Source organism: Lissotriton vulgaris, chromosome 1_1 (genome assembly GCF_964263255.1).
Source record: "Lissotriton vulgaris chromosome 1_1, aLisVul1.2, whole genome shotgun sequence".
Lineage (NCBI taxonomy): Eukaryota > Metazoa > Chordata > Amphibia > Caudata > Salamandridae > Lissotriton > Lissotriton vulgaris.
Genome location: NC_141685.1, coordinates 625,587,258 through 625,615,027, shown reverse-complemented (window position 1 = coordinate 625,615,027; position 27,770 = coordinate 625,587,258). Strand labels below are relative to the sequence as shown.

General features: G+C 46.8%; 1 protein-coding gene across 3 annotated transcripts in view; it reads right to left on the bottom strand.

The window, feature by feature from the left end:
* LOC147747586 (interferon-induced protein 44-like) overlaps positions 1-27,770 on the bottom strand; it is a 255,059-nt gene that overhangs the window by 24,446 nt on the left and 202,843 nt on the right. For all 3 annotated transcript variants that reach the window (XR_015308305.1, XM_086954229.1, XM_086954232.1), the window contains exon 7: positions 19,472-19,572. Coding sequence is in view for 2 of the 3 variants with exons in the window: in XM_086954229.1 (XP_086810355.1) it covers positions 19,472-19,572 (101 nt within the window). In the remaining variant the exon portion in view is untranslated. The remainder of the gene's footprint in view (positions 1-19,471; positions 19,573-27,770) is intronic.

Here is a 27,770-nt window from a genome sequence, read left to right as displayed (position 1 = left end):
CACACAGGGCAGTTTGGAGTCAGTGTGGTGCAACATGGCGACACCTGTCAGTGCAAGGGAGCACTGCTAGAAAATTCTCTAGATCAAGTTTGGTGCTGGGGGATATTCTAAGGTGAGGAATCTGCAGTTCAAAGTATCCATAAGAAACAATATTTTCTCAGTTAGAGATTCAGACAGCTCTATGAATCACCCTTGATAACTTCAATTTCTGTACATGTACACATACGCCCTGAATTCAGAGACTCAATATCCCTGGACTAACAAATTGTTTGTGCTCCTCAATGTACCTTCTATTCCAATACTAAGAACTACAGATAACTCTTCTAATGCTCTAAGTTCTGAAGTGCAGAGTCCCTTTGATTTTGAGCACTGGAAAGATACAGGTCTACAAGCACATCTAAATCTGGACATGAAATACCATACCATTCCAGTATTGACACCTGCACACCAATGCCAGTAAACCAGTTCTGTCCAGAAGCAGCAACTCCTATTCCATTAATCAAGCCCAAAAACAACTACACCAATGGTCATTAAAACGTTGTACCTACCCCTGCAAGTTCACTAATGAGAGCCTCAAAGAGCTCTGATAATGTGGTTGTAGTTCAACAAATGTACTACAAAACTCCCCTGAAACACTCCTGCCTGCTTCCCATTACTATGACGAACATACAATTTGTCTGAAGTACTTCAATTAGGATAACAGAAAAGAGTACTGAGACCAAGACACATCCGCTTTGCCAATGAACCATCAGTCCTTTTACCTCTATAAACATGTTACAAATCACTTTAATCATCACCTGGCATCAATGTGCATGATATTCTATACTGTGTACATAGCTGTAATAATCCATCTCAAACCAAACATGAGGCATTCCCTTCTTTCGAGATATAAGGACCCATACATAGATCTAAACGTGCACTTCGATCTGACCTTCAGCAATTCTGCCACTATACTATCTGGAGTAAAGTGCTCTATTCATGCTCCCAAAATCGTGACCCACTACAAATCTCACACCACTAGTATTGGCATCCGCAGGGATTTAGGACAACAAAAGGCAACCCTTCTGCTTTTATCCTGCAAAACAACATACAGTACTGTCAATATAACTGAACTTTAACCTACAACACTGCCTGTCATTCCACTGCTGAGAACCATAAAGAGCAATGCCATTGTCCCACAATGGTGCAGTATGCAAATGCTACTTACCAGTATGCATCTGTTCTTGGCATGTAGGGCTGCTGACATTCATATCTGTGCATAGATCGCCGCCTAGTGTTGGGTCCGGATGATTGCACATTGTTGTCCTGGAAGAGTCTTCGAAGTATCACGAGATAGGTGGCTCCTCCCCTGGACTACAGTGCGCATGGGCATCGCCTCCATCCCCAGATTGTTTTTAGCCATTGGCAGAGATGGAGTGAAGTATGTGAGTGATGCCCATGCTAAGAGCATATAAATATATGTAAATGAATGCTGCAGCTGCTACAGGCGCCGGGGAGGAGGGCGGGCGATATGAATGTCAGCAGCCCTACATGCCAAGAACAGATGCATACTGGTAAGTAGCATTTGCAGTTCGAGGCATGTGGGCTGCTGAATTCATATCTGTGCATAGAATACATAGCAGTCCCTCCATTAGCGGCGGCCGCCCGTGCCAGCTGCAGCCGTTTGAAAAAGCGTTTTGAGAACAGCCTGGCCAACAGCTGCCTGCTGTTTAGAGTGCACATCTACACAATAATGCTTTGTGAAAGTATGTGTGGTTGACCAAGTAGCTGCTCTACAAATATCTTCTAAGGGAATGTTACCTAGGAAAGCCATAGAGGCCCCCAACTTTCTAGTGGAGTGGGCTCTTGGTGGAATTGTGAGAGTGCGTTTAGCTTTAGCGTAACAGATCTGAATGCATTTCACTATCCACCTAGCGATCCCAGCTTTGGAGATAGCGTTTCCCTTGTGGTGTGTGGCAAAAGCAACGAAGAGCTGCTTGGTTTTGCGAAAATCTTTTGTCCTGTCTACATAGTACATCAAGGCTCCCTTAACGTCAAGGGTGTGGAGCATCCGCTCCGCCAGCGTCTCTGGGTTCTGGAAAAACACTGGCAACTCAATTGTCTGGTTTATATGGAATTGGGATACAACCTTGGGTAAGAATTTAGGGTTAGTGCGGAGCACAACCCTGTTAGCGTGTACCTGGAAGAAAGGTTCTTGGATGGTGAGCGCCTGCAGCTCGCTAACCCTCCGTAGCGATGTGATTGCTACTAAGAACGCAACCTTCCAAGTTAGGAACTGAAGCTCACAAGAGTGCAGTGGCTCGAAGGGAGGACCCATCAGTCTTGTAAGAACCACATTGAGGTTCCATTCTGGAGCTGGTGGTGTCCTTGGTGGAATGACTCTCTTGAGTCCTTCCAAAAAAGCCTTGATCGCAGGGACCTTAAAGAGCGACAGGTGTTGCCTATTCTGGAGGTATGCTGCCATAGCAGACAGGTGAATGCGGATGGAAGAGTACGCCAAATTGCATTGATACAGGTGGAACAGGTAACAAATGATGTTTTGAATGGAAGCATCTAACGGGTCAATATTGTGGTTAACACAGTAGATGACAAACCTCTTCCATTTAGCCGCATAACAAGCTCTAGTAGTGGGCTTTCTTGCCTCTCGAATGATGTCCATGCAATCGGGAGGAAGATTGAGGTAGCCAAACTCTAGGACTTCAGGAGCCAGATCGCCAGGTTGAGCTGTTGCGGATCTGGGTGCTGAATGTCGCCATGGCTCTGCGTCAGAAGGCTGGGGGTGAGATGAAGCCTCTGATGCGGTACCACGGAGAGTTCCAGAAACGTGGTGTACCATGGTTGGCGAGCCCACGTTGGAGCAACCAGGATGAGAGACATCGAGTGCTGCCTGAGCTTGCATGCCACCAGCGGTATCAGGGGTGCTGGGGGAAAAGCGTACGCAAATCTGCCTGACCAGTTCATCCACATCGCATTGCCCTGTGATTGCGGGTGTGGGAACCTGGCGGCGAAGCTTTGGCATTTTGCGTTCTCTTGCGTGGCGAACAGGTCTATCTCTGGATGACCCCACTTTTGGAAGTACGGTTGGAGTACTGATGGATGTATCTCCCACTCGTGCATTTGATGGCTGTGCCTGCTGAGCAGATCCGCCATCTGATCGTCCTTGCCCGGGAGATGCTCTGCCATGAGGAAGATGTTCCTCTGAATGGCCCACTTCCACATGCTCTGAGCCAGATGAGACAGCTGTGGAGAGTGTGTGCCTCCCTGTTTCTGGATGTAGTACATGGCCGTCATGTTGTCCGTCCGGATCAACACGACCTTGTTGCACAGATGTACTTTGAACGCCGTTAAGGCCATGAAGACTGCCATCAGTTCCAACACATTGATGTGCATCTTCCTTTGCTGTAGTGTCCATAGTCCCTGCACCGTGTATTGGAGTACATGCGCTCCCCATCCCTGGAGAGAGGCGTCCGTCGTCAGGATAATCTGTGGCACAGGCTCCTGGAACGGTCGGCCCTTGCAAAGGTTTTGTGGATTCCACCAATGCAGAGAGTTGTACGCCCGACCGCTCACCAACACTAGGTCTGTCAGTTGCCCATGAGCCTGAGTCCACTGACGTGCCAAGCACTCTTGAAGCGGACGCATATGTAGTCTCGCGTGCGGGACGATGGAGATGCAGGAGGCCATCATGCCTATCAACTGCATGAACACCTTCGCTGGAAGCGAGTGCTGAGGTCTGAATCGTTGGATCAGAGCCTGGATGCTGGCGATTCTCACTGAATTTGGCTGCGCAGTGGCTGCCAGCGTGTCTATCGTCGCGCCCAGATACTGCCGTACGTGGGCGGGCTGGAGATGAGATTTTGGATAGTTCAGCGAGAATCCCAGATCGTGCAGGAGATGAATAGTGCGTGACACATGGTCTGCGCACTGCTGTTCTGTCTTTGCCTGAATGAGCCAGTCGTCCAGATAAGGATGGACGTGGACGTTTTGGCGTCGCAGATGCGCCCCCACAGTCGCCAGGCACTTGGTAAAGACTCTTGGCGCTGTGGTGACCCCGAACGGCAGAACCCTGAACTGGTAGTGCTGGTCTAGGATTGTGAATCTGAGATACTTCCTGTGGGAAGGATGCAGTGGGATATGAAAATATGCATCTTTCAGATCCAGCGTAGCCAGGAAGTCCCCCTGCTGAAGCAGAGGGAGTACTTGCTGTAACGTGAGCATATGGAAGTGCTCCGAGAGAATGTACCAGTTGAGGGGCCTGAGGTCCAGGATGGGCCTGAGGGATCCGTCCTTTTTGGGGATTAGAAAATACAGGGAGTAAACGCCTGTTCCCCTTTCCTGCAACGGGACGAGCTCTATTGCCCCTTTTTGCAGCATGACTAGGACTTCCTGCTGCAATAAGGTCAAGTGCTCGCCGGACATAGGACGGCTTCTTGGGGGTATGTTTGGTGGAATGGAAGTAAGTTCCAGACAGTAACCGTACTGGATAAGAGACTTGACCCACCTGTCCGTGGTGATGGATTTCCACGCGGGCAGGAACTGCTGGAGTCTCCCCCCGACCGGTGTTGTATGGTCGGGGGGCAGTGACAAGACGTCACTGTTTGTTGGCGGTGGTGGACCTGGAGCTGTTGTTTCCACGTCCCCTGCCCTTGACGTTATTGCCTCTGTAGCCACCTCTACTCTTGTTGTTGTATGAGGTTGGAGTGTTACTTTTGTAATACTGGGTGGACTGCGATGCCTGACCCCTTGAGGTGCCTCTGGACGTGGAGCGACGAAAGGAACCGCTCCGAAACTGCTGAGACTGGAGGGCCCCCATAGACTTGGCAGTGTCAGTATCTTTTTTCATCTTTTCCAGCGTCGCATCCACCTCAGGGCCAAACAGGTGGTCAGGATTAACGGATTGGTTCAGTATTGTTGTTTGAATATCGGGCTTGAACCCTGAAATTCTAAGCCAAGCATGCCGTCTAAGCAACACACTGGTGTTGATTGCCCTGGAGGCTGTATCGGCCACATCCAGCGCACATTTTATGGATGCGTTTGTAATGAGCTTTCCCTCCTGAATCTGCATTTCTCCTGCCTCCTTGTACTGGTCAGGCAAGTGTTGCAGTAGTGATTCTAAGGTGTCATAATGAGCTCTATCATAGCGTGCAAGTAGGGCCTGTGTGTTTGAGATTCTCCAAATGTTAGCTGCCTGTGCAGCAATTCGTTTCCCAGAGGCCTCGAAGATTTTGGACTCTTTGTCTGGGGGAGGAGCGTCACCAGTGGTTTGCGAGTTCGCCCTCTTCCGAGCGTTAGATACAACCAACGAGTCCAGAGGCAAGTGTCCCTTGATGTATGTTGGATCCGAGGGCGCTGCCTTATATTTTCTGTCAATGCGAGGGTTGATGACACGCGCCCGGGTGGGCTCCTTGAAGACCTCCGTTGCGTGTTTGAGCACCCCCTTAAGCATTGGCAGTGTTTTGACTGACTTTTCGGCTACTGAGAAAGTGTCAAATAAAAAGTCCACATCCACAGGGTCTGAGTGCAGCTCGACATCGTGGTTAGCCACAGCTCTCTCGAGTAGAGCGTTGAAGGCCGCCGAGTCCTCCGTCGGTGAGGTCTTTGCCGCAAATAGCTGCGGTTCCTGACCCGATTGCGGGTCGTCCGGGTCGGCTCCGGCAGACCAAGGTCCATGTTCCTCCTCTGGATCTGAGTACGCCGGATAGTTGTACTCGTCCCCCTCCTCATCTTCACCTTCCCCCGCATTAGAACACGTTGGAGAACGTTCCACATGTGTGGGAGATGAAGGCTCCATAGGGTCTGAAGCACCCGTCGAGTCCTTCTTGTTTTTAAGAGGAATCCGAAAATGCTCTAGCACCGGTTCCGTGGTGATTTTTCTTTTGAGGAGGGACAATTTCCCAGTATTGGCGTCGATGAAGACCTCTCGGCGCTCTTCCTCTGCGAGTGGCTGGAGCCGAGGCTTCGACACCCCCAACGCTGCCTTGGACGTCGATGTCTCTTTCGAGGGCACAGCCGCCCCCTGCTTCGAAGCGAAGGCCTTCGGCGCCGATTTTGGCGGCAGGGTGTAGCGAATAGGCGTCTGCGCCTTCGCCGGCTTCGATGCGGGCTTCGGCTTCACTCCCTCCGGCTCGGGAACCTCAGCGCTTCGAATCCGTTGGAGGGATTCAACCACCTTCTTCGCTAATGTCGGAGAGGGCTTGACTTGCTTGTGCGCTCCCCTTGAGTCGGGAGCCGAGTCTGCCGGGAGCAGCGTCTTCGGAGTCGAAACCGTGCCATCCTTGGTTCCGACGGTCGGAGCCGGTACAGCCGGAGCCTTGGAATCGCCTTGGCGCTTCTTCGGAGCCTTTTTTGGGTCGTCGACCCCGACCAACTTCGGCGCCGATGCAGCCGCGTCGGCCACCTTTGCCTTCGGCGCCGCCCCCGAGGCCTTGGGGTCGGCCATCTTGGCGTGGCTCTTCGAGTCGGCCATCTTGATTGTCTTAGGTGTTGACACCTCCTGAGCCCTCTGCACCACCAGTGGAGCTTTCACTTTCGGTTTCGAAACCGACTGCGTGGTTCCCGATGGCTTCACTTTCGTTTGCTTCACCGGGAGTGGCTCATCCGAAATGTCCGTGGCCGGGCCGAGAGGCGGGGCAGTTGGACTAATAGCAAGGTCTTGGGTAAGGCCCGAAGGCGATCCCTCGACCTGGGCCGTATGTTGGGGATTGACCCCTGAGTCAGTTTGGGGGTGCTCTTCCTCCGAGCTATCCCCCACGGTGGCAATGGCCTCATCGTCGTCCCCTACCTCGTCGCCAGCTTCATCAAATTCCTCATCCTCTGCGCCGTAGTTCTCTTCCTCCGACGCAGGGTTAGAGTCCGAAACCTCAAAACCTTCAAAGATGTTGTCCGGCAGGGTCGCAGGGGGCGCCGCCAACTGGGCCTGGAGCCGAGCGGCCCGACGATGCTTTAGGGTCTTCTTGCACCGGAACTTTGAGCAGGCCATACACCTGGTCTCGTCATGGTCCGGTGATAAACACTTGTTGCACACAGGGTGCACGTCGAGGAGTGAATACTTGGAAGTGCACACCGGGCACTTCTTGAACATGATGGGAACTTTGAGCGTCGAGTAGGCCCGTCCGCGCCGAGAGCACGCGGAGGGCAGAGAGCGTCCGGAGCTGAGAAGATAACCCGAACGAAACAATACCGACGCCCAGCCTATAGACCTTTTGGTCTCAAGTAGAAACGTAAACTACTATCGGTTCCGAAGAGGGAACCGAAACACATCCGAACCCAATGGTGGAAAAAAACAATCTGGGGATGGAGGCGATGCCCATGCGCACTGTAGTCCAGGGGAGGAGCCACCTATCTTGTGATACTTCGAAGACTCTTCCAGGACAACAATGTGCAATCATCCGGACCCAACACTAGGCGGCGATCTATGCACAGATATGAATTCAGCAGCCCACATGCCTCGAACCCAATGTTTTTCAACCAATTGGCACACATAGTGCAAAAATCCATTTCAAATCTTAATAGTGACACCCACTGGTCCTGCAGATGGGACCCATAGTGTCCTTTAGTAAAGGACCCCAAAACGACCCCACGTTTTTTCACATGCACCAATTTGGGTGGCAAATTATTTTGAGTATTAATGAGTTTTATAATGTAATAATAATATTGCACTTTAACTCACGTGTGAACTTTTTGGAAATGTGTTTTCTGGAATCTCCAAAGGTTTTGCTGTTCATCTGGAACTTTGATTTATTGTGACTTCTGATAATGTTCTCTGCATTCATGTCTTTATTGCATTTAATTTTATTCTGTATCACTTTATTTTGAGATTCTGTAATAAAACCCTTTATCTTTTCCCTGATACAGAACTCAGTTATTGAATGCTTCCAATTACTTATTAATTACCAAATTTATGTTGACCACAAGATGAAGAGTGTGGTGTTCTTTCACGCAAGACCAAGGGTGTTGGAGTGGAACCCCCAGTGGTAATTTAGGTGTGATCAAAATGTTGGGGTGCATTAAGAATTTGGGGTTCTGCTCCCACAAAAGCGAGTGACGCTTGGAATATTTTAGTGCTATTTTCAACTGAAATTTTTAAAACTCATATCTCTGGTTCTATTGATTAGATTTCTGTAGCTTCGGTGTCATTTTATTAATTATATTTTTCATGTGTTGCATTTTCACCTCCTAACTAGTTGAGTCCTGCTTAAATACTTTAAACATGGTCTTTAAAAAACCGGCTTGTACACCCATGAACTCAGAACAGCAAAACAATACAGCAAACAGGTGGAGAGGAGATGGCGTCACAGCAAGGACACCTTCAACATGGCAACCTTCAAGACTTCCCTCAACCTTTTCCAGCACAGATAGAAACCAGCGCCAACAACACCAAGAAACTTTTCAACATCGTTAAGGAATTCTCAAACCCGGCTGCAAGCAAAAACAACATCACATTCTCACAGGTGCTGTGCGACAACCTCACAGAATTCTTTGACGTCAAGATCGAAAACATATACAGGAACCCAACCCACACCTATGGATTCCCTCGACAGATATGCGATCACCGTAACCAACACAAACCACAGACTGACCACCAGGAACTTCCTCACCAACCAGGACACTACCTCCACCATGAAATCCATCCCATTGGGAGCTCCCACAGACCCAGACCCACACAACATCTTCAGCCTCAGAAACCAAAGGATCAGTCAGGAACTCACCACCCTACTCGACACCTCTATCACCACCACAACATTTCCTGATCCCTGAAAACATGCCGAAGTCAGACCACTTCTCAAAAAAGCCTCCACCGACCCATTGAACTCAAAAACTACCAGCCATTCTCCATGCTCCCATTCCCAGTGAAGGTAGTGGAAAAGATCATCAACAAGTAACTTATGACACACCTGGAGCAGTACCAGATACTCAATACCTCCCAATCTGGTCTCTGCAGCAATCACAGCACCAAAACCAGCCTGATTGAAGACACTGACCCTCCCAGCCTTCGACACTGTATCCCACCACACGCTGATCAAAAGATTCCACCACATCAACATCCAGGCGGATGCACTCAGATGGATCACCTCCTTCCCCAGAGGACGTACCCAGAAGTTCCACCTCCCACCTCTAAGTTCTGAACCAAGGAGATCACCTGTGTTGACCCCCAGGGCTCCTCCCACGGTCTCAACATAATTTTCCATGCAGAAGATACCCAACTCATCCTTTCACTCAATGGCCCCACCACCACCAGAACCAACTTCCACAGATTCATGACAAGCGTCACCGAATGGATGAAGAGCAACCACCTGCAGCTGCACACAGACAAGACAGAAGTACTGATCTTTGACAACACCAGCATGGAATGACTCCTGATGGCCATCAGACCTAGGACCCACACCCACTCCCTCAGACCATGCCAAAAAACCTAGGAATCATCATTGACAACAAGCTCACCATGAAATGACAGATCAACGCCGTCTCCTCTGCCAGCTTCCTCATTCTGTGCATGCTACGTACGATCTTCAAGAGGATACCCCTACACACCAGACGCACCCTGACACAGGTCCTCATCACTAGCCGACTGGCCTATGGCAACACCCACCACATAGGAATCGCCACACACCTCCTTTTGAGACTTCAGACCATGCAGATCTCCGCAGCCAGACTCATCCTCAGCCTTTCCAGATGAACGCACATCATGCTCCACCTCCGGCACCTCCACTGGCTCCCCATACAGAAGAGCTGCTGACTTATGCTCACAAGGCTCTACACAACCAAGGACCCACCTGGATTAACCACCGCCTGAACTTCCTCCTATTATTGAGAAGACTACTTGCCACTTCCCTCTCACTTGCTGATACTCTCCACATTTACTGAAGCAGAAGTGGAGAACACACATCACAGCAAAGACTTGGAACAGCCTCTCCACGCAAATCCAGAACATCACCTCACTTTTGGAATTTAAAATGGCCCTCAAGGCCTGCTTGTTCGAATATGCCTCCAGGACCGCAAGCGCCTGGATACCCTGTCTGGTGATTATCCACACTTAATATATCTTTATTGATTAACGATTGAAGTTAAGCCCAACTGTTTTTATGTCAAGCTACCAGAGGGTTGCACAGATTTATTTTGTGACTTTTGTGGTTTACCTTGACAAGGATTGTGTTAATTATTTGAACAAGGCGTCCACCGTTCTCAACTAATAACCCACTTTCTTACAGGTAGTAACAGACTGAGCTGCTTCATGTACTCTACTGGGTGTTGACCATCTATTTGCTGGAGACCAGTGGAGAAGCACAATATGACATTTAGAGACATATGGTTCTCTGCAAGGACTACTTGTCCCAGCCAGGCATACTCATTAGATGGACCAGCCTTGGTTTTTATTCAAGTGGTATTATGGTACTGGATCAAACATATCTCTTCAATCAATGGTTCAAACAAAAATGTTGGGCAAAAACTATCTCTCACCTGGGAGCAGCAGGTTCTTCGAGAGAGACATTCTGACAGTGCCATTGGCACCACCTATATCTGGAATTGCGAGTCCACCAGCAAATTAATCTTTGGTTTCCTCCCTAGTTAATGTCATTAAATGTTTGAAAGCCATGTTTTGCTAGAAAGGAATGCTTTTGAATGTGCACCCCACAATCGCCAAAAGCAAATCTGGAGTTGTTGGGATGTTAGTTGTAAGCAGCTGACTGTTATGAGGACATTTAATATATTTTGTTGGCATGTTGGAGTTACCTTCGCTGATGCGATTAGATCAGATAACATTAATCGCAACTAATATTATACCATGATGCTGTTAATAGCAGAACATAAATGTGACTGGACATGATATAAAAAGCCTGATATCAGATGTAAGGTAGATTGGTTCAGACATTTGAGCTCAGCAAATGAATAGACAAGAACATACCCATTGCAGTTACATTGTAGGTATGTATTCTAATGCCCATTCATTATTTGTAGAATGTGATTATTCCTTAGGCCATACAAAGTTAATTCACAATGTACGTAGTAGTATTTCTAAAGCGCAGACCTAAATGAGGAGAAAAGGGACTATATCAGAAAAGGAGAGGTGTTGGTTTCAGATGTCAGGCCTACAGTTCTGCTTGCTGACAGACCAATCATGGATGAGAGAACATGTTAAAGAAAAATAGAAAGATTCAAACATCACCAAGACAATCTCCAGTGATTTGAGCTCGGAACCTGCTGACAGAGAACTCCTTAAAGTATTACATATATTAACTGGTGTTAGAGTCTAATCCGCAAGTGAGCTTCATTCTGCCAACTGGAAGGTGGGGGTGACTAATTTGCCTCCTCCGTGCACAGGTGACCCCCCCACTTGCCCTGTCTGGACCGACTGGAGTATGTAGTAGTACTTGATGTGGCACTGGAGATGACAGTCGATACGATACCTCGTACTGCCCATCAAACGAAGCTTGATAAATTTACGCAACAGAGGGATGTGATGGCTGCGTCACCAGTGGAGGAGTAGCGTTCATCTCAAACCCATACCACCCCAGCCGAGGGCCCCTCCCCGTCTCAACATAATGTCAGCGATATAGGGCATACACACTGCTCTTTAAGTGAAAATTCATTCAGTCTCTGTTAACTTTAGATTGGTACACGCTGACTTCAAAGTATGCGAGTACGAGTAAAGGAAGCGGAAGGCTCTGCCCTGAAAGCAGAAACTAAAACAGGGAGTTAAGTGCGACCTCACAGATTATGGAAGACTTTTGAGGAGCGATCCCAGCGTACGAATGTCAGAATACTAGGGGTGCTGGAACGCTCAGAGGGACTGGTGGTCAACCTCCTTGTTAAAGATCTAGGGCTGTATTACAAAAAATACCTCAAGGACACAACGGGTGTATGCGCCTGCTTTGCATGTCGCAGGGGCACTTTGGTATTACAGAAGGGGCCACTAACGCTTGTGCGTCCCCTTCTGTAATATTGAAAGTGCTGGCGCACATACAGCACCAGCGCTTATTCAAGAGGGCAATCCCTCATTTAGATGGGGATGTGGCCTTCTGCAAATTAGAGAATCCCGTTGCCTCTGCGCCCACGTCGTATTATTGATGCAGGCGCAGAGGCAAAGAAGCTATTAGGCGGCACACTGACAGTGGGCCACCTAAACGGTAGTGCACTGTCAGTGCGTCCCCTGATAGCAGCCATCTGCACAGGCAAAAGGGGGTCGTAGGACTCCCCCAGACATCACCTTGCGGGTGGGTGTAATCGCTCACTGCTCCTGCCTGCAAGGGGATCTCTAAATCCCTTTAAAAGTGCAGGCAGGCTGCAGCCTGCACTTTGAAACATGGCGCGGCTGCTCAAAGCTGCTCTGTTTTTCAACTGAATGTGCTGCCCCCAGAGCGGCGCGTGTTTGCCACTGCCCTATTAGCAGCGCATTCTATGTAATGGGGTGCACTTTCCCTGTTTGCACCGCCTGCACCTGTTTTAAGGTGTTCAAACAGAGAAAATGCGCCCTATACATAATACATACATAATAGGCCCCCGGTACTCAAACATCTACAACCTCTAGGTCTATCTAAATATTTATGGGGTGAAACAAGTGCACAGAGTACTGAGTACCCTTCTACGGGGATGTCAGATTGGCTTTCTCCTGCGTAAGTCGATCCCCTTTATTGTGCAACAGACTTGGCCAGATCCACATGGGAGATATGATGCATTGACAGGACAATGGGAGGGCAGGACCCATAACATCATCTCCCTCTATGTCCCACCCACGCTTCATGAAGCGGCTTTCTTAGACTTGGTTGCACTCCTCCAACTCCCTGATGGTAGTCTACTTCTGGGGGGAGACTTAAGTGACACAGTTAGTGAGGTGACAGACCGATGGCCGCTTAACCCCAGACAACAACACACTTTCCACTAGCCAAAATTATATTGGCGTTCGGACTGGTGGATACATGGCACCTTCTAACCTACATTGCAGTAATACACACACCTTTCGGGAGCACATGGGGTCTGTTATGAACTGACTACATACTTATCTTCCCTGTATCCATGTGGCACAGCCCCTAGCCAGGGGTATTTCTTACCACTCTCGGAATGGGCTACTTACAGGTCCCCAGGCTGAGGTGGTGTACGCAGGGTGATACTCAACCCCTGGAACTTGAAAATACACTGTGTCTGCAAGACTAAATGAGAAGCCATAGATCATTATTTCCTGGGAAACGAGGGCTCAGATGAATCCACTCAGACACTGTGGGAAGCCTACAAAACCAATATCAGGGGTCTGCGCATAGAGCTGATCGCAGGGCAAAAAAAAGAAACGCAAGCCCGACTGGAACAAAATGAGAAAGATATAAGCTTGCTTGAAGCCCAACAAGTTTTAGATGACATGGGTCATTCACAACATACTCTGTCCCTTAAAGAAAAGGAACTCATGGATATCGCGGCAGACGCCGCAAAAACTATTACTGAGCCTACCCAGCATCGCCTCTATGAAGTTGAGGACAAGGCCGGCAAATTGTGGGTGTGGCTAGACAGGAGGGAGGCGGATTTGTGATGGGAACTGGAGATCCAGATGTTGGTGGTCATGAGGTTAGGGACCGACAAAGTATAGCGGATGTGTTCGCACATTACTACACTCAGCTCTACTCCCCAGCACACGCGGCTACGATTGACGATTCCCGTGAGCTGCTCGCAGATATTCAAATGCTGAAACTCTACAAGGATGATTGACGAGCCCTGGAAGAGGACTTGATGGAGGAAGAGGTGGCGCTCGCTATCCGTAACTTGAATACCAATCGTACTTTACAAGTTGATAGTGTTGCCCACCTCTCCTGTGCATGCTTCTCGAAAGCTGTGATGTCGGCCAACTCCCTCCCTCGGCCGGCAAGCATAATGGTTAACCCCAAGGAGAATAAGCCGTCTCACTATGCCTCCTACAGGCCTATCGGTACAAAAGGGGGTGGTGATGGGCGGAGCAATCGAATCAATCAAACACTCACACCCAGTCAAAAGATCTGGGTTTAATCCATCACTGTTCTTTAGCCCACTCTGCCACCCCAGTTCAGACATGGCTATATGCAAATCAGTCTGACCCTGTGCCTCATGGGAACAGTCCAGCCCGAACTGCCAAGCCATGTCTTCGCTGGACTGGAAACAAGCTTCCGAGGACCGGTTTCTGGCATTCCAGCCGTCTTCAGCCCGGCTTGCTTGAATCCAGTGGCAAAGTGAGCAAGGGACTCACCTCTGAGCATACCCTGCCACACGTATGGCGGCCAAAAGTGGTACAAAAGGGGGTGGTGATGGACGGAGCATCCGAATCAATCAAACACTCACACCCAGTCAAAAGATCTGGGTTTAATCCATCACCGTTCTTTAGCCCACTCTGCCACCCCAGTTCAGACATGGCTATATGCAAATCAGTCTGACCCTGTGCCTCATGGGAACAGTCCAGCCCGAACTGCCAAGCCATGTCTTCCCTGGACTGGAAACAAGCTTCCGAGGACCGGTTTCTGGCATTCCAGCCGTCTTCAGCCCGGCTTGCTTGAATCCAGTGGCAAAGTGAGCAAGGGACTCACGTCTGAGCATACCCTGCCACACGTATGGCGGCCAAAAGCGGTACAAAAGGGGGTGGTGATGGACGGAGCATCCGAATCAATCAAACACTCACACCCAGTCAAAAGATCTGGGTTTAATCCATCACCGTTCTTTAGCCCACTCTGCCACCCCAGTTCAGACATGGCTATATGCAAATCAGTCTGACCCTGTGCCTCATGGGAACAGTCCAGCCCGAACTGCCAAGCCATGTCTTCCTTGGACTGGAAACAAGCTTCCGAGGACCGGTTTCTGGCATTCCAGCCGTCTTCAGCCCGGCTTGCTTGAATTCAGTGGCAAAGTGAGCAAGGGACTCACGTCTGAGCATACCCTGCCACACGTATGGCGGCCAAAAGCGGTACAAAAGGGGGTGGTGATGGACGGAGCATCCAAATCAATCAAACACTCACACCCAGTCAAAAGATCTGGGTTTAATCCATCACCGTTCTTTAGCCCACTCTGCCACCCCAGTTCAGACATGGCTATATGCAAATCAGTCTGACCCTGTGCCTCATGGGAACAGTCCAGCCCGAACTGCCAAGCCATGTCTTCCCTGGACTGGAAACAAGCTTCCGAGGACCGGTTTCTGGCATTCCAGCCGTCTTCAGCCCGGCTTGCTTGAATCCAGTGGCAAAGTGAGCAAGGGACTCACGTCTGAGCATACCCTGCCTACAGGCCTATATCACTGCTAATAAAAGAAGTTAAAATTCTCGCAAATCTTTTGGCTACAAAATTGGTTGGGGTGATCATATCCCGATTCATCCTGATCAATCCAGATTCATGCAAGGCAGAAATAAGGCTCTCAATCTGCAGAGGTTGCATAGGTTACTGGGACAAAATTCTGACATCCATGAGGGCGTGTTGGTACTGTCCTTAAACGCGCAATTGGAATTTGATACTCTGGAATGGTCCTTTATGTACGCAGTCCTGGAAAATATGATCTTTGGGCCCCGTTTTGTCTCCTGGATCCGATTGTTATATTCGGGACCTCTAGCACAGGTGGTAGTAAATGGTGGCACATCAGCACCATTTCCTGTTCGTAGGGACACCGGGCGAGGCTGTCCGATCTCCCCCCTGATCTTTTCCCTGATATTGACACCGCTGGCAGTTTAGGCACACAGTGACTCCTTAGTCTGGGTTTCAAGGTGGACCACAAATTGGGAGGCCTGAATCTCCCTCTATGCAGACAATATCCTGTTGTAGGTAGCTGATCCCTCCACCACACTGGGCAGAGCCTTACATATATTCGCCCTCTACCACATGTACTCTGGCCACACAATCAACTTGAATAAATCACTGATCTATTTCCTTCACGGGGAACTTCCGGTATTTCCTAATAATTATGGGGCAGCAGTGGTCACGGAGGGAGTCCGCTACTTGGGCATTTTTATTATGAGAGATCCAGGCGTGTTCTATGGACATAACCTTGAACCCTATTGCTGCGCTTGAAGAGAGATGTGAAAGCACTATAAAAACATGCTCTACCCCATACCGCAGTCGTATTTCTGCACCATAGATAACAAGGCATGTGTGTCTCTTTAATATGGGGAGGTCCAACTCACATAGCGCTCCAGAAACTGGCGCTGTTGTGGTACAATGGGGTGAATAGCCTTTCCTGATGTATGCAAATACTACTGGGCATCCTAACGCGCTATTGTCAATTACTGGGTACACCTTCCCATGGACGAGTCGGCCTACAGAATGAACAGGAGAAACATACAAACGGGGGGCTACCAATGAGCTCTTAATGGGGGGGGGGACCTGTACTCCCCTCTTTGACCCAACAGGCGTCACTGTCTCCCTGTGGCACACGGCGCTAATGACCATGCGCTGGGGGGCGGGGAGATCATGCAAGCTACATCGTTGTGGGACACAGTATGTGTTGGGACTTTAGCTCTACAAAGGGGGTTTGACAAATTTGATTTTATAGGCTTGTCCCGATTGGGAGATTTGTAGAAAAACTGCGAGGTGCTCCCCTATTCTGCACTGTAAAACGACTATCAGTTGGCACCCACCGAGGCCTATAGATACCTGCAGGTCCATCACGCAATGTATAAAGTGATCCCTTGGGAAAAGCCCTTCTTGAGTACTCCCCTCTCTAGAACAGATTACTCAAAGAATACTTACCCAAAAGGGCGATCTCCCTAACATATAAAAAATGTATAAAAACTCCTCCGACATTCTGATCCAACTACCCTGAGAGAGAGATCTGGGAGGTGTGGCGGAGGATGAGTGGCCTAAGGCCTTGGCTTTCCTGCAAGAGGTATCCATATGCTTGCGCTTCTGCCTGGTAGAGCTCAGGATCCTTCATAGGAGCTATTAAGAAGCCACAACACTACTGAAAATTGGTAAAGTGGACGAGGAACTCTTCCACAAAAGGTGTGAACAAATAAGTATATTTTACCATATGGTATGGGACTGTCCAGTGCTGCAGTTGTATTAGCGGCAGTGGTGGCCTGCATTACAGGTGTGTGGGGTGGTGGATTAGAGCCCAAGGTGAAGTGGTGCCTCCTAAACATTTGGGGCAACATATATTTCACCCACATGGACCACCTCTGGGACTGATGGTGGGCAAAAGCAACATAGCGAAACTTTTGGGGGGGTCACCTTTGCAATGCATTTGGGAGACTGGAAAAGAGATATGGACTGGTGCGCACAGATGGAGAAAGCAGTCTTTAAAAGTAGAGGGTGTGCACAAATGGATCGAGGTGTGAGGGAAATAAAATGATTACTGGGGACAACCATGTGCTGGGACTGAGAGGGGCTAAACTAGCTTGTAAATTAAATTGATATCTGCTGGAGATGAGGCGTGGAAATGTGAAAGGTTTCATAGATAAGTACTGCAAAGTGCCGCTCTACTGTTGGTCATTATGTTATTACTAAATGTCACCCGGTTTTTCTTTTAGATCTACACGCAAATAAAACATTTTTTTTTTAAACTGTGAGGTCGGCACATAGTATATATACACACGGTACAGCACTGGAGAAATGTTACTGCATTCAAGAGGTTTTTTTCATTACTGAAAAGAGTTATGATAACAGGGTTCACAATTATTGGTGCACCAGCTTTAAGAGTTATCCCTAACCTATACCAAATATTTACAAACAGTATGAACACATTTTTAACTTAGGAGAACAGCTGCTACTTATAGAGTACAAATTAATTCCTCCCCCATTTTATCTTCCTGCCTTACTTTGTCTCAAAGAATCTGCAGAGAATCCACATAGTTTCCTGCTAGAAGTTCCACATGAGTGTTAAAATGGAGCCCCCGCACTTAGACAAAAGCCTCTGCTGTCTTGAGAATCTAAGCTAGAGATGCCCCGCAACTTACTAAACTATTCTGCATCTGGAGCTGTGGGGAAACCTTGTTGTAGAAAGTATCCAGAGTATCTAGCCACCATGTTGACCATTTCCTTGAGGTTAGACCTAAGACAAGGGTCTGTAAAGGCTCCACTTGCCTACTCGCCTTCTGTCCTTCACCAGTGTGGAAGGCCCCAACCGGACCAAAGAGGACTGCATCACCAAAGCGAGCCAGAAGATATCTAAAACATAATGTACGCCTCACCATAACACGCAGGAGGGCTGATGAGGACTTTACTTCAATTTAAAACGTATGGTCGCTAAGTCACTCATACCCACACCAGTAATAGAAACAGACTGCCAGTTGGATTGACTCCTTCAGCGCCAACTGAACCTGTAAAGCACATTCCTGTTTGCACCACCTTTTCTTACTTGTATGTATTTAATCTTTACTCCCTTTGACCTGCTGTATATAGTTATCTGGTACAAAAGGGGGTGGTGATGGATGGAGCATCTGAACCAATCAAACACTCGCACCCAGGCAACAGATCTGGGTTTAATCCATCACCGTTCTTTAGCCCACTCTGCCACCCCAGTTCAGACATAGCTATATGCAAATCAGTCTGACCCTGTACCTCATGGGAACAGTCCAGCCTGAACTGCCAAGCCATTCCTTCCCTGGACCAGAAACAAGCTTCCGAGGACCGGTTTCTGGCATTTCAGCTGTCTTCGGCCCGGCTTGCTTGAATCCAGTGGCAAAGTGAACAAGGGACTCATGTCTGAGCATACCCTGCCAACTTATGGCGAACAAAGCGGTACAAAAGGGGGTGGTGATGGACGGAGCATCTGAACCAATCAAACACTCACACCCAGTCAACAGATCTGGGTTTAATCCATCACCGTTCTTTATCCCACTCTGCCACCCCAGTACAGACATGGCGATATGCAAATCAGTCTGACCCTGTGCCTCATGGGAACAGTCCAGCCCGAACTGCCAAGCCATGCCTTCCCTGGACCGGAAACAAGCTTCCGGGGACCGGTTTCTGGCATTTCTGCTGTCTTCAGCCCAGCTAGCTTGAATCCAGTGGCAAAGTGAGCAAGGGACTCACGTCTGAGCATACCCTGCCAACTTATGGCGAACAAAGCGGTACAAAAGGGGGTGGTGATGGACGGAGTATCTGAACCAATCAAACACTGTTGGCAGGGTATGCTCAGACGCAGGCTGACGGCCAAATCACCCACTCAGACAAACATTCCGGTGGTACAGCAAACAGCATACACACTTCCTACAACTGTTTACTATAAACAATGGCCACAGAGGTACAGCTAAACTACTATACACTTCCTGCTGCCTAAAGAAGTAGTGCATTCCTTTCTCTCTCAGGCAAGACCCCAATCCTTGTGATTCTTTCTCTACAAACGTAATGGAGATCCTGGGATCAGAAACACTGGTAAGATTTTCTCATTTTCAATCGTCTCCACTCATATATACAAATACTAAAATTGCCACCCACGCTGTCCAGGTTACCAATAATATTCTGTTTAAATATTGCATTTGCACGATTATGTCAAAAGAACGAGTCTTGTTTCACTCTGATACGGATTTTAAAATGTTACCTGCTTTTCAACAGCCCTGCTTCTGTACACATTCTCGACACTTTCGCCAACTAAAGGACAGAGTTCGTCCACCTTCGTCAAAACAACTATGTGTGGCACATCTGCACAAAAACAAATACGACTTTAGTTATCGTTATGATTTTTTGGGATAACAATTTATTATATTTTTGAAATGCATTCTGAAAATGGTCTTCGGCTTAGTGAATATACAACCACAATCAATCCAAGTATAAAAATTTATATTAGACGTTAAATCATTTATTAGCAGAACTTTTGATGAAATATTGCACAAGTTTCAATGCTAATTATCATCATTCACAAACCTTTATTTTTTAAATAATACCTGCCAATTTAAGAGGTCATTTTTACATTTAAAATAAAATATAAACACATTCTGGGAGGGAAAACTAAAAAGATGCCTCGAGTATTTTTATTTCAAAAAGTGAATTTTAATGTCACTTTCTGGTGAGAGAAAGTGAGTCACAGGTCAAGTCCCAGAAAGCAGAATTTGTTCCCCTATAGGCCCTAAGTCTGATAAAAAGCCCATCTTCGAAGGATCTGAGGCTTATGATTGGCTAAGAACTCCAAGAACGGGCAGTAGTAATATACTCCTCACTAGCGTTCTATTTTGTTAGCATAGAGACGTTTTAAGGCATGGACAAAGTGGGCTATGGCGCAGGACCGCAGCATTTCTGAGGGCCTCCGATTGTTGAATGATTCTTAAACAATGATGATTTCAAAAACTATTTACCCTTAATATATTTGTGACAGGTTAGGTATGGGTGTCTATAACAGATATTTTACAGATAAATGGTTTGTTTAGGGCTTTCAACACTATGCGTCATCCTTAAAAAAAGTTCAGTTTACATCAAAACAGGACCTCACGTGTGGAAAAATGGCAGTGGGTTGCAGAGATTACTTGATATAATATTAGTGAGCTGCTGCAATATTACAATAATGAAAGCACACATCACTATCCCTGAATATTAGATGGAAGGAATATGCTACTCACCAGTATGCATCTGTTCTTGGCATGTAGGGCTGCTGGCATTCATATCTGTGCATAGATCGACGCCTACTGTTGGGTCCAGATGATTGCACCTTATTGTCCTGGAAGAGTCTTCGAAGTATCACGATATACGTGACTCCTCCCCTGGACTACAGTGCGCATGGGCATCCTCTCCATCCTCAGATTGTTTTTCGCCATTGTGGCAGAGATGGAGATAATAAAGTAAGAGATGGCCATGCGAAAGATAATACTGCGGCTGCTACAGGCACCGGGGAGGAGGGCGGGCGATATGGGGCGATAGCAGCCCTACATGCCAAGAACAGATGCATACTGGTAAGTAGCATATTCCGTTCGAAGCATGTGGGCTGCTAAATTCATATCTGTGCATGGACTGAATAGGAGTATCTCCTCTAGCGGTGGTTACCTGTGCCAGCCTCAGCAGTTTGAAAAAGAGTTTTGAGGACAGCCTGGCCTACAGCAGCTTGCTGCTTTGCTTGCACGTCTACACAGTAGTGTTTTGTGAAGGTGTGTATGGTAGTCCACGTGGCTGCTCTACATATGTCTTCAAGAGGAATATTCCTTAGGAAAGCCATGGATGCCCCCATTTGTCGCGTAGAGTGTGCTCTCGGGGGGACAGTTAAAGTGCGTTTAGCCTTTTAATAGCATATTTGAATGCATTTAACGATCCATCTGGCTATTCCTGACTTTGATGTTGGATTTCCTTTATGTTGTGGTGAAAAAGCAACAAATAATTGCTTTGTTTTCCTAAATGATTTCGTTCTGTCCACATAATAAAGCAGAGCTATCTTTACACGTTAAGAATTGCAGTTCACGTGAGTGTAGAGGTTCGAAAAGAGGTCCCATAAGTCTGGTAAGTACTATATTTAGTTTCCAGACTGGGGAATGTGGGTGTCTTGGAGGGATCACTCTTTTAAGATCCTCCATAAAAACATTTATTGCTGGTACTCTAAACAGTGAAAGGTGTTGCCTGTTTTGAAGGTATGCTGCTATAGCCGCTAGGTGTAGTCTTATGGAAGAGTACGCCAAGTTGCATCTTTGAAGATGCAGCAGGTAACATATAATGTTCTGTATGGAAGCGTCTAAAGGGTTGATTTGGTTATTGTTGCAGTAAATAACAAATCTTTCCCATTAAGCTGCATAGCATGCTCTCGTAGTTGGTGGCCTTGGCTCTTTAATGATGTTCATACAGTCTGGAGGCAAGTTAAGGTATCCAAATTCTAAGACTTCAGGAGCCACATCGCTAGGTTCATCTGATTGGGATCTGAGTGTCTGATTTCTCCATGGTTCTGAGTTAGATGATGGGGTGCGAGGTGCAGCCTTTGATGAGGAACTACTGAAAGTTCCAGAAACGTTGTGTACCATGGCTGTCTCGCCCATGTGGGAGCAACTAGGATCAGCGTGAGTGACTGTTGCCGCAGTTTGCGTGCCACCAGCGGAATCAGTGGTGCTGGGGGAAAAGCGTATGCAAATCTGCCTGACCAGTTAATCCATATCGCATTGCCTTGTGATAACGGATGAGGGAACCTGGCGGCAAAGTACTGGCATTTTGAGTTTTCGTTTGTGGCAAACAGGTCTATCTCTGGGTGCGCCCACTGCCTGAAGAGTGGTTGGAGAACTTGGGGGTGAATCTCCCATTCGTGTAGTTGCTGGCTGTGCCTGCTGAGTAGGTCTGCAATCTGATTGTCTTTCCCTGGGAGGTGTTCTGCCAGGAGAAAGATATCTTTTGAAATTGCCCACTTCCATATGCTCTGTGCTTAGTGGGACAGTTGTGGAGAGTGTGTTCCTCCCGGTTTTTGGATATAGTACTTTGCTGTCATATTGTCCGTCCGGATCAACACAGTCTTGCTGTACAAGTATTTTTGGAATGCTTTCAGGGCTAGAAATATCACCAACAACTCTAATTGGTTGATATGCAGTTTCTTTTTTTTTGTTTGTCCAGAGCCCTTGTACTGTGTAGTGAAGGAGGTGGGCTCCCCAGCCTGTCAGTGGTGCGTCCGCTGTTAGTACTAGTTGTGGAACCGGCTCTTGGAACAGTCTCCCCTTGGAAAGGTTTCGTGGGTTCTTCTAGTTGTCCTTGAGCCTGGTTCCACTGCTGTGCTAGGCATTCTTGTAATGGACGCATTTGAAGTCTGGCATGGGGGACAATGAATATGGAGGAGACCATCATGCCTATGAGCTGAAGGAAGACTCGAGCTGAAAGAAAGTGTTGTGGCAGAAATTTGCAAATGAGCATCTGCATGCTGGCGATCCTCGCTGAGTTTGGGTATGCCTTTGCCACTGAGGTATCTATAGTCGCTCCCAGATATTGTTGTATGTGGCATAGTTGTAGATGCGATTTTGGGTAGTTTATGGAAATCCCTAGTATGTGTAGCAGCTGGAGTGTTTGAGATGTGTCTTTTGCACACTGTTGGTACGATTTTGCTTGTATGAGCCAATCGTCTAGGTACGGGAACACATGGATGAGTTGCCTCCTGAGATGTGCAGCTACTGTGGCTAAGCATTTCGTAAACACTCTTGGAGCAGTGGTCACCCCGAAGGGGAGAACCTTGAATTGGTAGTGTTGACCATCTATTGTGAACCTGAGATATTTCCTGTGAGCTGGATGGATGGGTATGTGGAAATATGCGTCTTTGAGGTCCAATGTTGCAAGGAAGTCTCCTTGCTGTAGCAAAGGGAGAATGCTGTAGTGTGATCAAGTGGAAGTGCTCTGACAGTATGTATTGATTTAGGGGTCTGAGGTCCAATATTGGTCTGAGGGACCCAACACTAGGCGGCGATCTATGCACAGATATGAATTCAGCAGCCCACATGCCTCAAACACACTTTTAGAACGTGGACCAGTGTCCCTGTGCACTGTCCCTGACCTGGCCAAGGAAGGCATGAAAAAGCTGATATTGGATCATGAATTCAAAGCTGTTGGAAATGGACCCTCAAAACACGTTTGGACCAGGGCCACCAAAATTCTTAAGATATTCTTGGTTTAGAAATTATCTCACAACACTAACATTTCAATACTACTAGGCAGTGGCAGCGCTTTGAAACTACTACAGTATATTCATTGACATATTGGTACTTTCGACAAACTACTGCTGGCCAACTATAGAATCCTTAGGAACTACAGGGGCTATGGAGTGGCAGCCACCTTCTTATGCATAATGATCTTGATGCAGGAACAACAACCGAGACATGGCCCATATATTATGGTGAAGCAAAAAACTTACAGATATTGGGGAGCAAATATGTAGACTATCTAATTAATGTTAGAAACATCAGTTCCCAAAGATTCAAGGATTTGCCTTATACAAAACCTCACTCATATGAAGGAATATCTACCTAAGATGACTAGCCTCATTTGTGGCTAATGTCAAACAGTGACTTCTGGGCAGATGGGACATGTATGTACATGTTAAATAGAAAACATTATCATACTAAACCAAATATGAAAGTATGGTCTACAAAGCTAATGCTCAAAAAATAATTGAGACCATCTGGAGGCGTATGTTTAAGCCTCTCTATGAACAAATACAAAAACAAGACTCAGGGTAATCACCAGCTAATCAGAAGCCCTTAAAATTCCATAACAGGAATAGCCAGTGATCAGCTTCCCAATATTTGATACTTTTGAATACTTCACGAATTTACGAAGTACTATTTGAATGTATAATTTTGTTCCATTATATTTTAGTTGTAACATGTGTTACTGTTAAAGAAATCCAATCAGACTAAGTATCAGAATAGGACCCTACAGTTTACTGATTCAAATGTCTTAATTTGGCAGCGATTAGGTTAGCATTAGTAGAAGCCATCCTGTATTTAAAGACTATTTTGTCCGTTTTGTGGAATCCATTTTGTATTTCTATCAGCCATTTTATTTGCCATGTGCTACCATGTGCTCGCCATGTGCTCTGTCCTACCTTCCTGTTAACTGCTCTTGAAATGACCCTCGAGACTAGATATATTTAGCCTTTTCTGCTTCGCACATGCTCAGTTGAGCTTGCAGCTGTCTTTGCAGCGGTCCCCAGTCTGTAACTGTGAGGATGTGTTCACCAGAATTAGCAACTGTTAGCTCCTCCCACTTGTTGACTGTGCATTTTCTGTATGACCTTGTATGTACCTAAAACCAGCATTTTGTACTTGTACCGCCTTCATTTGAGACCCTGTGTGGGTATAAAAGGACCAAGCTCCTTCCATTCAGGGTGCCACTTCATACATTATCGAAGGGTGCTCTGTGAATGTAGTTCCACCTCATGAGGTTTAATAAACTCTGTATTTTCTATTCCAGTTTCTGTGCCAACTTCTATTCTATAGTCTGAGGACTCTGTGCAGAGAAGGGAGAACCCCTAGCACTGGTAGGCCTTGCTGAGGCCCACTACTACACAAACACTGTTGATAATAAGAGACTATAGGTAAATAAACTTTTCGATAGAAGTAAAAATGATAAGAAAGAAAACACAACTATAAAGTGTATGAATATATGAAAACCAATCAAAAGTACATTAAAACAGGGCCTGGCGGAAAGAATGACAGAGATAGTAAACTGACATTTAAAAATTCCTTAATTGAACAGTAAATTGTTGTGAAAGGGTATCATAAATTTAATAGGGCATGGTGAATTGAAACAAATCTTGTTTTTTCACCCAACTGAGTAAACAGTATTTTAAATTTTAAATGATACTAAGACGTGTGAATGTGTGTTGTGCCCTTCTTCATGACTGTCCACGTTCCATCCAGATAAACCAATCCTCCAGTGATGTGCCCTATGTGCATTTTCACCTGATACATAAGAGCATCACCATTCCCTTCTCCATTCGTCTCACCCCGTCGTTTCACACAATTAACCTATACATAATCCCTTTGTGCATTACCCAAGATCAGGATCATTATTTCCATTTGAAAAAAGTAGAGGCAATCTTGAGTTGTTTTTTTTTTTATTTTGTTTCCTTTGCTCTGGATAGTGATGAGGCTGGCAACAGAAAACCAATATATCTGTCTCCTATTACCAACCTTTTTTGTACACAAATTAAATATTTTTGTTTTGTGCTGTTTTGCCTCAATGGTACTGCCTAGGGGAGGACTGAAACAAATCAATTTTTGCTGAGTTCCCAAAATAACTTCTTGGAGGTCTTCAAGGGAAGACCCACTGGCTTGTCAATATGTATGGGGGTAAAAACGTTCCACTTACAAATCCAGAAGCTCCTGCTAGATTTTCTAAAATGGGGGAAAAAAAGCAATTCCTTCACCAAAGGAGGATCTCCACTAGAGCATTTTGATGGTTTCCCTGTCTTCAATGTGATAGCCCACAGCTGCCAGATGCTATCCAAGTACACTCATGGCTCTCTCCTACAAGTATATCCTGGTTTCTCCTCTACCCATGGTATTCTCACTCACCCTCTTATCACCTCCTCCTCTGAGGGACTCCAGCTTGCCCCCTTTCCTAATCTAGGCACTGTAATTTAGGCTTGCTCGATACTTCCAGGCACTCCTGTTAGCTATTTCCCCATGGCCTAGGTGCTCAAATCCTCAACCAAGGATCACAGATCAGCGGGGACAAGAACAGCTGTATGAGGATGAGCAGTGTCACGAGACAGTAGGAGTCGGGATAACATCTCTGTAACAGAACATCAATTGAAAAAAAGTTGAAAAAATATTGATGCTGGGTGTCCATAAATGTGCCCATGTGCATATGTGTCTGTGACGGTGTGTGGGTGCATTTGAACGTGTATGTGCATGCATGAATTGCGCTGCCCACCCAAATGAAATCCTGGCCTCGCACAATAGTGGTAATTCTTGGCAAGTTGTGGACATTCATAGGAAGATGTCCATTGGCCTCTCTGGTACAAAGCTGGGCAAAATAGCAATCGCTTTTGACAACTTGGGGGCATTACATGATGCCCATTGCTAGCCCTTGCATAATGTTATGAACACCATGGTACTTGTAAGAATCTACAGGTTAACAACCACTGCCCCACCCTGGTAATTCTTGACAACTTCTGTACATCCACAATATGATGCTCATCTCTTTAAAATGATGAAACCTGGATTATGCTGACATAATGGCGATAATTTCTAACATATTGTGGGTCTCCATCGTATGATAATCCACCTTTGGTGTAGCCAGTTAGGAACAAAATGAGGTTTATTCTTGGCATATTGTGCAATCCATGCACAGTTTTCCTACCCGAAGTGCTATCTGATCCTGGCGGCATTGTGGAAATTCTTGGCATTTTGTGGCTATCGAAGGCCCAAATGTTATTCTTGATACACTGTGGCCATCCATGGCACCCACACTTGTCTTGTACAATGCAGGCTTTCACAGTGCGAGGTTAATTCATGGCCTGCTGTGGCCATACATGACAAGACAGTGTCCAACTAAAGATGAACTTCATTAAATAGCGATCATTTCTCTAATATTGTAGGCAGCCTCGGTATGATGGCGCCAAGGAAAACATTTAAATAATTTTGAATATGTTAAACAAATGCACCCATGTAGAATCTCTCTGCCATATCCTATGATTTAGGGAGAGGGTGGGCAAGGCGAAACCTACTGCATTTGAAAATGCTTGTTATGAGTGTGCATGGCCCATCCATTATTGGCTCTCATGATGGAAGAAACATGCCATCTCGAAGCTCAATCACTTAATAATTCTCATTTCGAGTCTGTTCAACAATGCTTGTATTTCCCGATTTAAAATCGAGGCTTCTAGTCTCGGTTTACTAGTGCTTTAAGATTGTCATTTTCTCTGAAGCCATTTTTGAGGGACATTTCTAGTCTCAAGTTTCATGCGGATCTTACACTTCATTTCATTTTAAAATCTTTATTTCGGCTATAGAACCATAAAAGATACACACATATTCTTCCTTGACAGTGGAACCCACGATACAGTTGTCCCAGTACAACAATATTTAATACATCATGTTCTAATATTCAAGTATCTCATAATGTAGTTTGTAAACACCAAAGAGATCAAGGCGGTGATTGAAGACGGGTAGGACACCTCCGCAGCGGGCACCAGTCTTCTGTCCAGAGCCTCTCGATGTCGGCCCCTCAGGTGGCCGCAGCAAGGATCGGGTCCACACGCAGGGAGTCCGGCGCTAGTGACGGCGATCCCAGGCGGGTCAGACACCTTCGGTGCACCTCAACCGCCCCGTCTTGGTAAGAGCTCCGAGTGCTTGGGATCCCATTTTCTGGACTTTATCCCTGTTAGCACCCAGCAGCATCTCCACCATTTCGAGCAACCCCTCAAGTAACTGGATTTGACCAACTACCTC